General features: G+C 46.9%; 6 protein-coding genes across 6 annotated transcripts in view; all 6 read right to left on the bottom strand.

Annotated features, from left to right (window-relative positions):
- The window catches only part of TEOVI_000219300 (paraflagellar rod protein), a gene marked incomplete at both ends in the record, with an annotated part of 3,771 nt that extends 69 nt beyond the window's left edge, over positions 1-3,702 (bottom strand). Inside the window, one exon of the mRNA XM_067225295.1 lies at positions 1-3,702. Coding sequence (XP_067081396.1) covers positions 1-3,702 — 3,702 coding nt within the window.
- Positions 3,703-4,167: 465 nt separating this feature from the next.
- Positions 4,168-4,686, bottom strand: TEOVI_000219200 (uncharacterized protein; the record flags this gene model as incomplete). Its single annotated transcript, XM_067225294.1, has 1 exon — positions 4,168-4,686. The coding sequence occupies one exon, from the start codon at positions 4,684-4,686 to the stop codon at positions 4,168-4,170; it is 519 nt and encodes a 172-aa protein (XP_067081395.1).
- Positions 4,687-5,345: 659 nt separating this feature from the next.
- Positions 5,346-8,180, bottom strand: TEOVI_000219100 (uncharacterized protein; the record flags this gene model as incomplete). Its single annotated transcript, XM_067225293.1, has 1 exon — positions 5,346-8,180. One exon carries the CDS (start codon positions 8,178-8,180, stop codon positions 5,346-5,348), a length of 2,835 nt encoding a protein of 944 aa, XP_067081394.1.
- A 588-nt stretch (positions 8,181-8,768) lies between these two features.
- On the bottom strand, positions 8,769-9,545 carry TEOVI_000219000 (spliceosome-associated protein 49, putative; the record flags this gene model as incomplete). The annotated part of the gene is made up of 1 exon (XM_067225292.1): positions 8,769-9,545. One exon carries the CDS (start codon positions 9,543-9,545, stop codon positions 8,769-8,771), a length of 777 nt encoding a protein of 258 aa, XP_067081393.1.
- Positions 9,546-10,085: 540 nt separating this feature from the next.
- Positions 10,086-10,574, bottom strand: TEOVI_000218900 (DNA-directed RNA polymerases II subunit, putative; the record flags this gene model as incomplete). The annotated part of the gene is made up of 1 exon (XM_067225291.1): positions 10,086-10,574. The coding sequence occupies one exon, from the start codon at positions 10,572-10,574 to the stop codon at positions 10,086-10,088; it is 489 nt and encodes a 162-aa protein (XP_067081392.1).
- A 624-nt stretch (positions 10,575-11,198) lies between these two features.
- Positions 11,199-12,608, bottom strand: TEOVI_000218800 (uncharacterized protein; the record flags this gene model as incomplete). Its single annotated transcript, XM_067225290.1, has 1 exon — positions 11,199-12,608. One exon carries the CDS (start codon positions 12,606-12,608, stop codon positions 11,199-11,201), a length of 1,410 nt encoding a protein of 469 aa, XP_067081391.1.
- Between the last annotated feature and the right edge of the window lie 1,325 nt (positions 12,609-13,933).

The following is a 13,933-nucleotide window of genomic DNA, read 5'->3' as shown; positions in this document are numbered from 1 at the left end:
ATTTGCTGAGGATGTTATATTATTGTCCTCTGGATTGTCGTTGAGTGGTTGTTGATTTGTAGACTTTTCGTAGCTTTTTTCTGCTTCTGTGGTGTGTGATATTTCAGCATCGATGAGCAAACACTTTGTATGTTGTATTGTGTTCTTTTCCGGGGCAATATGGTGGAGAGAATATATGTATTCAACGTAGAGTTCCTTTCTGCATGTATATTCGTGCATCCATAGCGAGTGGATGTCGTAGCTGTGGATAATATCCCCACGTGAAGCTCTTTCCAACCTTGCCAGTATTCGCATCAAGAAGTATCTACGCTCATCACAGAGTGCTGCTCGCAAGATACTTTCGTCGCAAACAACCTCAATTAAGTCAACACCGTCGTAGAAACTGCTCTGTTGTAGGGCGGCGCGGGTAGCAAATTCTTCAGTTTCCAGCTCTTTCTCGTGGTAACTGTTACGCATCCTCCATAGCAAAAGCATGCGGTTTTGCCACTCTTCCTCTTTTATTCCAAGGTGGAAACCAATATCGAAGCACATCTCGTTTAAGAAACGCGGCACATCTTGATCCAGATACGCTTGGTGATGTGTGGTGTACTCCATGGGTTTAACGATATCGATAAATCGCTCATTCGCCTCGTTTAACTCTAATTCATGACGCTGTGTAAGTTCAGATAGAACCAGCTTTTCTAGCTCGGCCTTTATGAAAGTCCTCTTGCGCTTCACTGCAGCAAACTTTTGCCACTTCCTCAGCGTTATGATCGCCAACACATCCTTCTCAAACCACTCTTTTCTTCTTGTAAAATCGTTTTCAATAGCCTTCTGCCACTCTTTTTTGATTCGTATACGACCATGCGACTCACTGTGCAACAATATTGTTACTGCATCTACCATGGGGACAGCAGGGGGTTCAAAGTAGTTTAAAATCATTTTGAACATCATCTCTTCCTGACCCTCCAACTCTGAGCGACCGCGGGGTTCTGCTCTATTCTCGACTACACTAAGCTCAAGAGCAATACGTCTGTATGTGTAATAGGATTGTATCGCGACCGCATCACGGAGGTTGTGCCTGCACTCCTGAACGTCAATGCGCTGCCTGTCAAAAACCTCCTTCAGCTCTGCCTTCTCTCGCATTACGCGAAAGGCTTCGCGAAGGTGCTTCCGCATGCCTGACCTTCCTACATCACCATTCCGGTATTTCCTATAGAAAATTTTTATTCGGCTAGCGGCTCCTATATTTCGGAGTTCCTTTCTAAGTTTTGAACTCATTTCCCGGTGAGCACAATCAGTTATTTCGGGCCATGCACGACTCTCCAACCGCTCAAGGAGGTGGCGAGCTTCCTCCTCCCTTTCCTCCGTAATCGCAACGCAGCACAAATATACAATTTCAGAATGTTGCTCTACCAGAAGCGACCCATAGTTTTCAAGAAACTTAACCGATTCGTCACAGAAAAAACAGAGTGCAGTGTTCAAAAAAGTGTGAGCAATTAATGCCCGAGGATTTGGGTCCAAAGCTTCAATCTCCAGTTTTTCACGTTTGAATTCATAATGAAGTCTAGTAAGGCGTGCGTACATGTACATCTCCTCCTCTTTCCGCGACTCAAGCAGAACCAACGCCTGCGCGAACAGCTCTTCTTCCTTTTGTGCTTGGATTTCTTTCATCATTATGCGAACCAAATCGCGGTCGTCTAGCTCCATGCAGAGGATTGAAAAAAAAAAATTGTTTTCATCCTTTTCGATGGCGGCACGTCCTTCCACCTCACGCCCCAGAACGTACGTCTTTGTCCGGATGATGTTACTGAGGCGGTTGAAAAAATTGCACATCCTTCCGCGAACGAATTCCTCTTCAACATCAATTTCACGGCGGGCGTCTAACTCAGCGGAGAAACAGTTTGTTACAAGTGGAACTATCACGCTGTCGTATAGATCCTGTCGCTCGGCACGCCGCAGCACGCCCCGATTCCATTCCTCCTCAGTATACACGATCGTTCGGCTGTTGTACTCTACATCAAACAATTTATTACGTTCATTAGCATGAAGCGTGCGTACTTCCTCTTCGACGGCGGCGAACTCCGAGGCAAGATAATTCTTGTACTCGCAAAGTGACTTTTTGCCGCGATCAATCTTTGCGATATCGCGCTTCTTTTGTATAATGCGACCGATTTCAGAATGGGTGATACGCCACCCGAGTCGACCGGCGCGAAAGCTACGTACTGCCCTCTGGATCGTTAGAATCTGCTTCTCGTGCTCAATCCATTCTCGATTTAGTTTCGCCAGCGCCTGAATCTGCTCAGGCACAAGCATCACAACATTCTGCTCCCATTCCTTGCAAATACCCTGCCGCAATATAATTTCCAGGCCCTGGACGAGAAGCTTTCGGACCCCAATATCTTCTTGAAGAATATGGGCCCGCAGATTCATTTCCTCATTGCCTAATGCCTTTGCCTTTGTGCGCATGAAGTATTCGTTGTGCAGCTGCAACAAATCCCCACGCCGCGTGCCTTCTTCAGCTCCGAGCATATTACGGAATTCTTCCTCCTGCGCCGCCAACTCCTCGTGCGGCATTGCCATCTGCTTTCGAGGCCTCAGCACCTCCATTTCAATCCTGAGTTGCTCCTTTTGCCGGCGCTCCTCACTCTGAGCTTTCCAATAAATAAGCCGCTCCAAGTGCAGGCGTTTGTGCTTCCACGTCAGCAGTAGAGAGGACTGCTCCTCAAAATGCTCCATGATGCGTTTGTACTCCTCCTCCTCACGCTCCTCAATCATTTTACGGCTCTCCGAGTCTTTCTCCAGAAGACCCATATAAGCTGCAATACCCAAGGTATTGCATACGTTACTGAGTGGTTGCACACGAACCACTGGTGGGTTATTGTGACTGGAAACTTTACCTATCAATCGCCTGTAGCGCTCAGCTGATCGCTGCTGCTGCGGCGACCTCCGGAGTGGGGGATGGGGGCATTCTTGAGGCTGGCCTTCACCGTCGTCTGCAAGATGTTTCATCTTTAGATACTCCTGAAGGATTTTCTGGGCATCAGGTTCCATCTTGAATTCATTCATGGGAAACGGAGAACTTGACGATCGAGCACGATACAACGCCTCGTTCTCTTGTAGTCTCTTCTGCTTTTCCCTCTTAGCTGAAAGTGCCAACTTGTATTCACGGAGTTGAACGCTCGCATCAGATTCATGTTGCAACCAATAGCGCTCCTTCTCCTCCTCAAAGGCGATGGTGCCACGCTGCTCTCGTTCAACAAGCTCCAAGTCGCGTATCTCATCCCGGAGCACAAATGTAACATAACGGACAATCATCATCTGCTTCAAAACCTGCCGCTCCCAAACTTCATTCACAATGATGTGCTGCCGTCCATTTTCCTCCAGTGCTTCCAGTGAGGGGCTGCATATATCTTCCTCCTCCTTCTTCACAATTTTTCGATCCTTCACAGTGTACTGAAGGTTCCGCGAGAAACGACCGGGAGAGGAAGAGGAGGGCGGCGGGCGGCATGGTACCGGAACATCAGGTAGTCGTGATACCGGCACCTGATATGCTGGTTCAAGGAATTGCCTTCGAACACCCTCAAGCATTTTTTTATAACCATCGTGAGAGCTCGCAGTGTTGCAAACACGACGCACCGTCCGCCATTGGTTTTGACCGGAAATCCCTCTCGTAGGGATGTTTAAACTCTCCCTGGTAAGGTTAGGAAGATAACCGTCCATCCCTGCGCTGCACCTCGGTCGTCAACAGTGCCGACAAACACAATAAAAACTAGAAAAAGAAAGCTGTGTCAGTAACTCGTAGAGGCAGCACAACTGGCAAAGAAATAAACAAGTCCCGCCACTTCGAGGTGTCTTTTCTTGTTTTCTTCTTCCTTTATTTTTCCTTTTTGTTCCTTCGCTACTTCCACCTGACCTTCAAATGGGGGAAATCCGGCGTCAATGGGGAAATCGTTGAATAGGAAGGAGTAAGTGAATTTGGTGAATGCTGCAAAAGAAAAAAAGAACAGAAAAGCAAACATTGCCAGTAGATCGTACGGTTGTTGAGCACAGCAGTGCTGAAGAGGTTGTTTCCTCCACTCAAGAGAAGGTATGCAAAAGCGCTGGCCAGCACCCTCGAGTTAGAGCGTACAACACCACCCCTCAAGGAGGTTACGAAATGAAACAACGAAAATGCTACCAATGGCACTACCATTTCGGCGATGATGGCCAACGCTGGTCCCTCGGTTCCTTTATCTCCGATCGGGCATTCGGGGGCTGGATGCGGGAGTACCAACGAGGTGTCTCATGCATAACAGCACGCCGCAATTCCCTCGCCGCATCCTCTTCTGACAATCCCATTGCTGCGGCTTTAGCGGGTAAAACGCGCTGCCGGAACCATTCCCACTCCGATGCCGCGTGCTGCTGATGGTGGGGTTCCCCGATTTCCTCCCACCATTTCATAGTCTCCACCCACCGCAGACGGTTTTGATGAAGTTCACTTTCCTTATGTGCCTCGTAGTCTTGCTTAAACCTGAACCGCACGTGGCATAGCGCGCAACTGGGTTGTTCGCCAAACTGCCACACATCCTTTCCGTTATGCGGAATCCGCTTGCTTCTCCTGTCAATCCATTTTGACTTCTTCCTGATGCGAATAAGGCGGCCGGCTGCCGATGCCGTGCTACTGTTGATTGTCGTGACCGCTAGCAGACAGCGGGTGAATAACATGATCCCTCCGCCGGGTATTGGAGTTCCCTAATTTGAAGGCCGCGATGTGATGCGATTCACTTCCGGGGCGCAAAATGAGTTGTTGTTGTTGTTGTTTTTTAAGAGTACTGCCCAAGAAAAAAGGGGGGAGGACCTGTGCTATCCTTTTTGCCTACGCGGCCGACTCTGCACTACTGTGGAGAAGGATTAAAGGCGTCCCACAACAACAACAAAAAAAATTATCGTGGACAAGACGCCAAAGCAGGTGGATGAAGAGTGTGGAGAAATGAAAAAGGATAAGGAAAAGATACCGAAACAGGAGCGGGGAGGACAGAAAACACACAAAACGAAATCCACCATTGGTTGTCGCACTAAAGCCGTACGGATGTGCAAGCCACACAGATCACTCACTTCGCTTGGTCGTAATCACTGGTGGTTAAGTGGATCGCCTGTCAGAAATGCGAGTTGGCGCCCTATAAAAACACTCATATTGAATGGTTGCGTGTGCACGGATTTCCACGCACACGTGAAAATACCAGCGTGCGTTCGGAAATAATAAAGACAAAAAACCTCACCGGTTGGGAAGGAAAAATGAAAACCACCTGGAGCAAGGGGTTTCAGAATTTTCCGCACAACCACACTCATGAAACTTAAAATTCGCTTCTCCTTCTTCAACGCATTTAACTTCTACACACCCACGATAGTCCGATGCTCAGCGTTCCCTGTGGATGTAACACCTCCGTCTTGCGTATTACCGCCTGTGGTGATGCAAGTAATGGCCTTAATGGAACCTCCGCAACGCCCAAATTCGAACGCACATCTCGCGCCTGCGCGTCAAACACAACAAATACCACCGAGCTCTCAGACACAAATGAAATCAACTCACTGTCCACTACCACACGATGGTCGATAGGTTCCTCGTCAAACACAGGATCGGATGTTAAGGCTTTCGTGGACGTGTGAACAACTGTATCACGGATACAACTAATCCCACCGTGTGTCGTAGATGGCATCGCCGCGGTGTAGAAAACATACGGTTGCGGTGTGGGTGAATTCTGCAGGCCATCAGCACGGAAAACTTGCACACGGAGTGCAACGACACTGCGCATGGCCACCAGTGCTGCACGCACTGCGTCTGAGCTGAGACAAAAGTCGCCATCCTTTCCAACGCCTGAGAGTGGACGATCCAGCAGAATAGGTAACAACAGGTTGAGAGCACACATCTCAACGGCGACAACCCCAACTTCCTCCCCGCTACCGCTTACTAGCTTAACGCGTTCCAGAACGGCTGATTCTCGTGCCTGCAGAAGCGCAACACCCGGAAGTTCCCCCATAGCGACAATGTTTGTTCCCGTGCCACATACCTGGTGAAGTTGAAACACGAACGTTGTTGCACGTATCTCCGCAACAGTAGCTTCATCACGGTCAAGACGATCGTAGCAGAAGCGTATGTCAAGAGGGCTATCAAGTGAGTAGAACATGGGCGACATCATCGTATCGTACGACCGTAGACCATCGAGCGAGAAGAACAGAGTGACAGCCGCACCGGCGACTTGGGAAGCACCCAAAGCACGCAGCATTGCATCGTTACACTCCAAATCATGTATGCAAAAGTTGATAATACCATCGCTTGATCCCTTTCCTCCATTTGTGGTGCCACGCGTCTTCGCCGCATTGTATGACTCCAGTTGCTGTTTGGCAAACGCAGTTTGAACATGCGTGAGCCGCCGCCGCATCTCTATGTTCTCTTCTAACAGTGCGTCGCGTTCATGCGACAGCTGCTGCATTAGGTGACGATTTCGTTCAAGTTGTTCGTTCATTTGAGTACAGCGGGATTCGGCCAGTTCCATGTCGAGGGCGGCGCTTGCAAGTGCTTCACGCAACTGTTGTGCCTCCCATCCCTCATCCCACCGAAGTGCATCCCACATTTCAAGCGCCTCCCCCGCCGCGCCGTCTGACGCATTGACCGGAACCTTATCACTAAACCCATTTGTCACACCTCCGGTCCCACCGTTACGGTCAATACCAGAGTCACCTCGCATGGCCACTACCGCCAGGGCACGTCTAACCTTTTCATCACCGAACTCTTTCACAGTATACCCCGCCACGGAGGCCATTGCTGATAACTTTTGTCGTTCCTCCTCCGATTTCTCCAACTGCGCTTGGAACATAGTGGCGTTTTCGCGAGTGAGTTCTAACTGACGACGCAGCTCCCCCAACTCACGTTGCGCCTCGAGGAGCTGTCGTTCCTTTTCACGCCGTTGTGCCTCAGCAGAGTCCCGCATTCCCTGAACATCTGCCAGGCGGGAGGAGAATTCACGTCGAACAGCCTCTTCAGTTTCTCTATTGCAACTCTGCAGGGTACTTGCTGTGCGCAAAAGTTCCTGCTCGGTACGAATAAGTTCCTCGCTTTTGTGCTTCACGGTCCGTTCTAACTCCTCGACACGTGCACAGCGTACTTGCAACAAATTTCGCTCACCTTCCAGTTCCAGTAGCTGCCGCTTCGTTTCTGTATGCATCGCGTGAAACTTCTGGAGTTCATCCAAAAGGCGACTGCATTCGTTCTTAAGAGTCTCCACCTGCTGCTGCGACCCTTGCATACGACTAGTCAAAATAGTGATTTGCCTTGACTTATCCTGCAAATCTGCCTGAACTTGAACAAGCTGTGTGGGATCAACGGTGCCCGCCCCGTACCGTTTTTCGCTGTCCATCTCCTCTTGTAACAGGCGAAGCTTAAGTGCAAGTTCATCCCGTTCCCGTGTGAGAATTTCAACGGAACGACGAAATTCGGCTTCCAGCTGCTGTTTTCCACTCTCGGCCGCTTGGGCACGCCCGTTAAGCATGCCACAAGTGTGCCTCTCCACAGCAAGTTGCTGCTGTTGAGTGAATTGCACATCTTCCAGTTGGGTGCGAGTCCGTGTTAACTCGTCACGAAGTACACTAACCTCAGCAGCGCGTTGGTCTCGCTCCACCACAGCGCTAGCAAGATCCTGTCTAAGTTTTTCTATTACAGTGACCATAGCCGGAGATGGTGGCGACGGACCAGCTGTTGTACCCCCCACAGTTGCGGCGGTATTAGCACGTAACGCTACGATCTCTAATTGGGCGCGATGAAGTGCTTCACGGCACTGTTGCAACTCTGCAGGGTCCACCGCCTCTCCCAATGATAGAGCAGCCCCCTCACCGGTTCCCGCATGCGGCTGAAGAGAAAATGATCTTTTACCCGGTGTTGATTGCCGGGTAGCATAAGCACCGCCAACGCTTGTGGCGGTCCGCATTGACGAGAGGGGCGGTGATGTTGCAGCGGATGAAGCAACCTCGTTAAGATGTTTTAACATGTCAGGTGAAACACGCTTCAGGTCATTAGTTACCTTATTAAACTTTACTTGCAATATCTTCAACTTATCGCGCAATCCCAGAACCTCTTGTTTGAGTTGCTGGTTTTCATGCAGCGCCCGCTGTAGTTTTTCCTCCTTTGCCATTTCGGCACGTTGTGCCTCTGTTGCCCGACCCATTACAGTGGTTCACAACCTCTCTCGACACCTCTCTACCTTCAACCTCTTCCAAGTTTTTGTGCTGAGGTTTTCTATTCTATTCAATTGGAGACGCGACACGTAGCCACCGGCCTCCTTCTCGTTTTGTGGACACGGCTGCTTATTCAGCACTGCTCTATGGAAACAACTTCCACAACTTGTGGGAAAATCAACCAGTTTCCCACTATCCCTCAGCACGCGTGATAGGCTCTCCCCTCAGTGGAGAAGAAATTTCTCCACCCTACAGCCTTTACCGCCTGTTCCTCGAAACAGTAAAGTCCGGGAACGTGCTCCAATAAACAAACAAGAAAGTGAAAATAGAACAAAATACAGACAAAAATATCAAGGTTAATATTAAGATTAAGGGAAACCAAAGGATAAGATTTTAATAACAACCGGCTCTTCTGAAGCGCATGGATAACGCAACGCATGTTCAACAAAAAAAAAAGAGGGTGAAAAAAAAAGAGGAGAGAAGATGAAACCAGATCAATGAAACTGCACCGCAGAAAAATCTAACAATAGTGCACATGATCAGCCCTTGTCATTTAGAATCATTCTCTCCCACACCAACTAACGTACGCGAGCGTAGGGGTCGATACCTGCAGCCCACGATGTGTTTTGCTGCCGTTTGCGTGTGCGTTCCCGTTCGTGCTCCTGCTGCTCACGAGCGATGCGCTCCTCATGTTTTCTCGCCTCTTCGCGGAACAGTGCCGCATTCGCCCGTTCTTCCGCTGTACCATGCAATCTTCCGCTTCCGTCGGGCAGCTCAGCGTAGGTAACAGATATAGGACGATCCCGATATATCTTTTGATGCATTTCTTCAATGACACGGTCGCTAGAGGCAAAATCATCGTAAGAGAGAATGACAACACCTCGGAAGTTTCCGTCAAAGTCGCGTACCATCCGTGGGGGGACGGCGAAATTCCCGAACTGCGCGAAGAATGAAGTCAGTTCGTACTCAGTTACGCTAAGATCAACGCCACGGACAACAACTTTTGCGCCAATCTCGTGCAGTTCGTGAACAACATGCCGGTTACTCGAACGCGAACCGATTTCCTTCTGGTGCACATCCGTACTTGCGTGGGAAACGCGCAGTTCCTTTCCAAACAATTTTGTTCGACTGCGATGTAGAGCCTCAAAGCAATATTTGGCATCCTCTGCGTTGTAGAAATCCGCAAAACAAAATGTCATCTGCTGCGTACCACCGAGATTACTTGACGTTGGCCAAACAATGTTGGCAACAGGCCCAAACTGCGTGCAAAGTTCATGTATGATATCTTCATTGCACTGATCAGAGAGATCACTAAAAAAGACACGACGGAGGTCTTCCCGCTTGAACGTGGTCATGGTTTACTAATTAACCTCAGCAGCAACTAGAGTGCCCAACTTCAACAAAAAAAACGGATAATTAATTTATAACGTCAAAGTAGAATGCAAAAAAAAGGTTAACTTATTTGAAATAGATTAATTACACCAACAGTGTCAACAGAGCACACTGTTGTCTCCGCTGCCTAAGCTTCACTTCTGCTAATAGGAGAGAGGCGGGAGAGTGCTGTAAATGGGTTACAACCTTTGAAAGAAAAATAGAAAGATCCACAGAAGAAAAAAAATTGAGAAAAAAGTTGGGCTCAACACAAGGAAACAGTCGAACCAACTCAAAAACAGAGAATTTAGTAAATATCATTTCTTCATTCAAAGGGGGGAAAAAAAGAACGAGCGAATGGACGAGACCGACCATTGACGTGCCTCTCGCAACGCCCTAACGTATAACAACGAATACAAAAAGCAAGCATCCACCACTTGTGAACCCCCACAAATCCAAAGGTGATGTGCCCTTCTCGAGCTCGATGTTATTATCGTTGCGACTACCGTGTTTGTTAGCCCACTTCATAAAGAGTCGAGCATTTCTAAAACCTTATTTAAATCCGCCGGTTCAAACCTTCCCAGTGAAGGGATTAACTCACGAGCTTCGTCCGCCGTCTTTGGCTGAAGCGTGCCAAGTGCTACCACCTCAAACATTTTCATAGCCTCCTCCTCCGCTGTGTCGAGGAAATCATCTGATTCCGGTGGAAGAGTGGCAAATCCATCCTCTCCCACTACAAAATTCCCCAGGTGGGCATTCATTTGCTGGCGATTATTTTTGTTAACTAGTCGCAACCTCGTCTCCATTACTCGTTGCACCCGGCACTCATCTGCACATGTTTCCTGCATGAGTTCCACTTGCCTGCATGTCTTTTCAATAAGACGTGAGGCGGGATGATCGAGTGACGTGTCCCGCCGGCCGCGAAGGAGTTGAACAACAACTGGTAACGTAAGCGGCTCTGCACTGTTAAAAGGCTCACCGAGGTCACCATCCACATATCTCTCACTACTCATTCCGCAGTTTTCCCCTCACACGTGACTTCACTTCTCTCCTGGGTGTTTTATAAATGTAAATATATATATATATATATATATATATATATTGCTTATTTTCTTCTGGGAGCTACCGAAGGGAGGAAAAAATACCACCCAAATCGGCTCGCCCCCGTGTGGCAGCTGAGGTTTAAACGAATAAACGTGCAAAACAATCCAGTAAATGTAATACGTCAACCGCACAACAACTACGGTAGAAAATCAGGTGGAAATACAAGTGACACCTAAACAAAAGGGAAAAAGAAAAGGGATGTTAACTTAGTTACGGGTGAGCACAAACAAAAAAAAGTGTTGAAAGTTTCAGAGCTGCTAAAAGGGAAATAAATAAAAAGGATGAAAAAAGATACGAAGAAAAAAAAGCAAAGAAGATCAAAAAGGAAAGAACAAAAGTACAAGAAAAATATAATATAAACACTCTTCCAAAACACATGTCCATTTTAGTCAAGGCTGCGAACATATTCCCTCTTCTAATTGACGGAAGTATGTTGGATGAAAGGTAGCGAGGAGGAAAAGATTCACCACGACCCACAGGAACGATTCAAAAGGAAGGCAACATACGCCCCGTCCTAACTTCACAACTGTTCATTATGTCACATGAGCCTTCCCCCCTGAGCGAAATTTCCTCTTCTTCTGTGGAGCTCGGACGGTAAATTGCATGGACTTCCCTTCTATCATTAAATCTAGAAAGCGAGACTGCTGCCTCTCAAGTTGATCTTCCACCAACACAAGTCCGCTCTGACGTCTCTTCACATCCCCCAAGCGGCGTAAGCTCAACAAACACCTCGATGCATTTCCACCCATCGGTGACGGCGCTATATTTGAGCCCAGAGAGGAGGATCGCGTTGCTCCGTACAACTTTCCTTGTTCCAAATGATGTAAACTTTTCGACATCCTTCCTTTGCAGTCGCTGTTGATTCTATGAAATAAATTGGCTGTTGACCCACCAAATTCACTTGTATTGCTTTCCGCTTTATAAACACTCACACTAGGGGTTTCTGGACCTTGTCTTCGGAGTGATGGGGGATCAAGATGGTAACTTACATTGCTGTTCGTTACTCCTGAGTAAAAACCACGAGCGTGAGTGATTGCATTCTCAAAGTTTCCACGGTACCTTGAGTGTGCGGCGTCAATGGGACTACTAAGTAACCGGGAAACGTAACGTCGCGCATATGACCGACGCTTGCTGTCAGGAGTGCACGAAGTAATTGTCAACGGTATATTCTCAGTGTATTGAATAACACGTTTCGCTACCGTATGACCTCCGTTTCGCGAATAAGTGGGGGCCATGTCATCATCTCCAACGGAAGATGGCGCACGAAACTTTGATATCGGGATCACCGCCTCTTCCAGTTTGGGAGGCGTATGGGGAACCAATGATGGTTCCGCTGAAGCCCTTCTTCCTTTCCTTTGTACGGCTTGTGTGCCTGGTGGAGGGGTTCGGGGGCGCCGTTGAATGGGTTTTCGACCCTGAGTTTTTGCCTCTACACGCTTTTCAGAGTTTGAGTTGACTTTTTGCATCGGGGCTTGGGGAGGGGCCTCCTCGCTGCCGCTGATTTCACAAAGAAGAGAGAGATTTGGAAACTCGCTGCGGGAGCTACCACAACCGTTCATCATAAAAGCCAACGTGCTCGTCAGTGCAAGTGGTGGCACGGGCCCACCAACATTCGGTTTGGAAACGGTAACGGAAGCATTCGCCGCTTGTGTCTGATGTTGTGTCTTGTCCTTAGAACCGCGCTGAGTGGCAACATTTGATCTTTTCTTTGCCGTCGACACTCCTCCCTCAACACCGCTTTCTTTTTGTGTCGCGGTTCCTTCATCTAAAGATGCACCACTTCCTTTCTCCTTGTCTTTAATGGATGCCTCTAAAACATTTCCAGCCGGACCCTCACTTGGTGCCTCCCTTTCCTTTTGTTCATCATTCAGCAACCGTGACAGTAGAAGAAGCGATGTGAGATCAGTTTTGTCTTCGCTGCAGTCAATCAAAAAACTTAACATCGCTTCTTTGATGGTAATGGCAAATAAAATGCGACACTAAGAAGGAAAGCAGGATACAGCACGTATCCTGTAATTCCCACACCACACATACATGCGTAGCAGTGGTATAGATAAAGAGTAAGTGGTGGGGGAAAAAAGAAAGAAAGGAAGAAAGAGAAGTTAAGAATAAAAAGATGTTTCGGTACAGATGAGAACAGTTTAACAAGTAGGCAAAGTGTAGCCATGTAAAGGTAATTGCTACATGACAGAAGAAGGGGAGGGAAAAACGCCAACAACCATAAAAACATTAATAACAAAAAAAACATATTGACACGCTCCACCAAAAAGAAAGTGCAAGTGGATCACCACCACCACCACCACCACCACCACTCTCTTTTTTATTTTTTTCATGGTTATGTGTACCGCATGCAGTACAGTAACCATATACATCTTATTTTCTTCATTTTCTTCACTCCTCTCTCTCCTCCCTCTTGCAAAGTGTATCTCCTTTTGGAGAAATATGTGACAAATAATAACAATAAACGGAACACAAACATCCACTGATACGAAGTCGTAAACCAAATATTTCTATGACAACCGTGAGAAACAAACATCTGCAAAGAATTTTCGGAGAAGGATTTCCCCCATTCCCTATTCCGTATCATTTATCTGTTTTTTTCCCCCTTTCTCTGTACGTTCGTTTGTTGCTCTCTTCACGCTCCTGTTGCAATACATCAACACAAAAAAAGACACGCACATAAACAAAAATAAATAAATGAAGCAATATATATATATATATATGTAGATGTAGATGTATAAATATATGCCATCTAGGATTTCCTCTCTTAACTGCATTAGTAATAATAATAATCCCTTCACTCTCCCATTTCCTTTCTTTCTTGACTTTTTCCTTTTTTTCTTCTTTCTTTCTTTTCTTTCCCTTTACTTTATTTACCCCACTTTTCCTACATATAAAAGAGAGAAAAAAAAAAGAAAGACATCACCTTTAATATTCTTGAGACTTACACAATAGAAATGCACACACCACAATTCCCCTATTTGGTTTGAAATGAAGCCCAATCACCGCTTCTCATCGCAGTATAAAACAAGCAAAACATATTGAAAAAGAAAGAGAAAAGAAAAAACAAATATATATATATATATATATAATATTTATAATACTATAATACTATAATATTATAATCCTTTTTCCCTCTTTTTTTTCTCCTCCTTCTTTCCTTCTACTTTATTTTTTTTTCTTATTTTTATTTTATTTTGCAAAAAGAGGGGAAGTGGCATATGAACAAAGCAAACACAGACGCACATAAAGGCAAATAGGAACTAAA

The sequence above is a fragment of the Trypanosoma equiperdum genome, assembly GCF_001457755.1.
Source record: "Trypanosoma equiperdum strain OVI genome assembly, contig: ctg_530, whole genome shotgun sequence".
Lineage (NCBI taxonomy): Eukaryota > Euglenozoa > Kinetoplastea > Trypanosomatida > Trypanosomatidae > Trypanosoma > Trypanosoma equiperdum.
The sequence above is the reverse complement of the archived record's forward strand: the minus strand, read 5'-3'. Positions and strand labels throughout refer to the sequence as shown.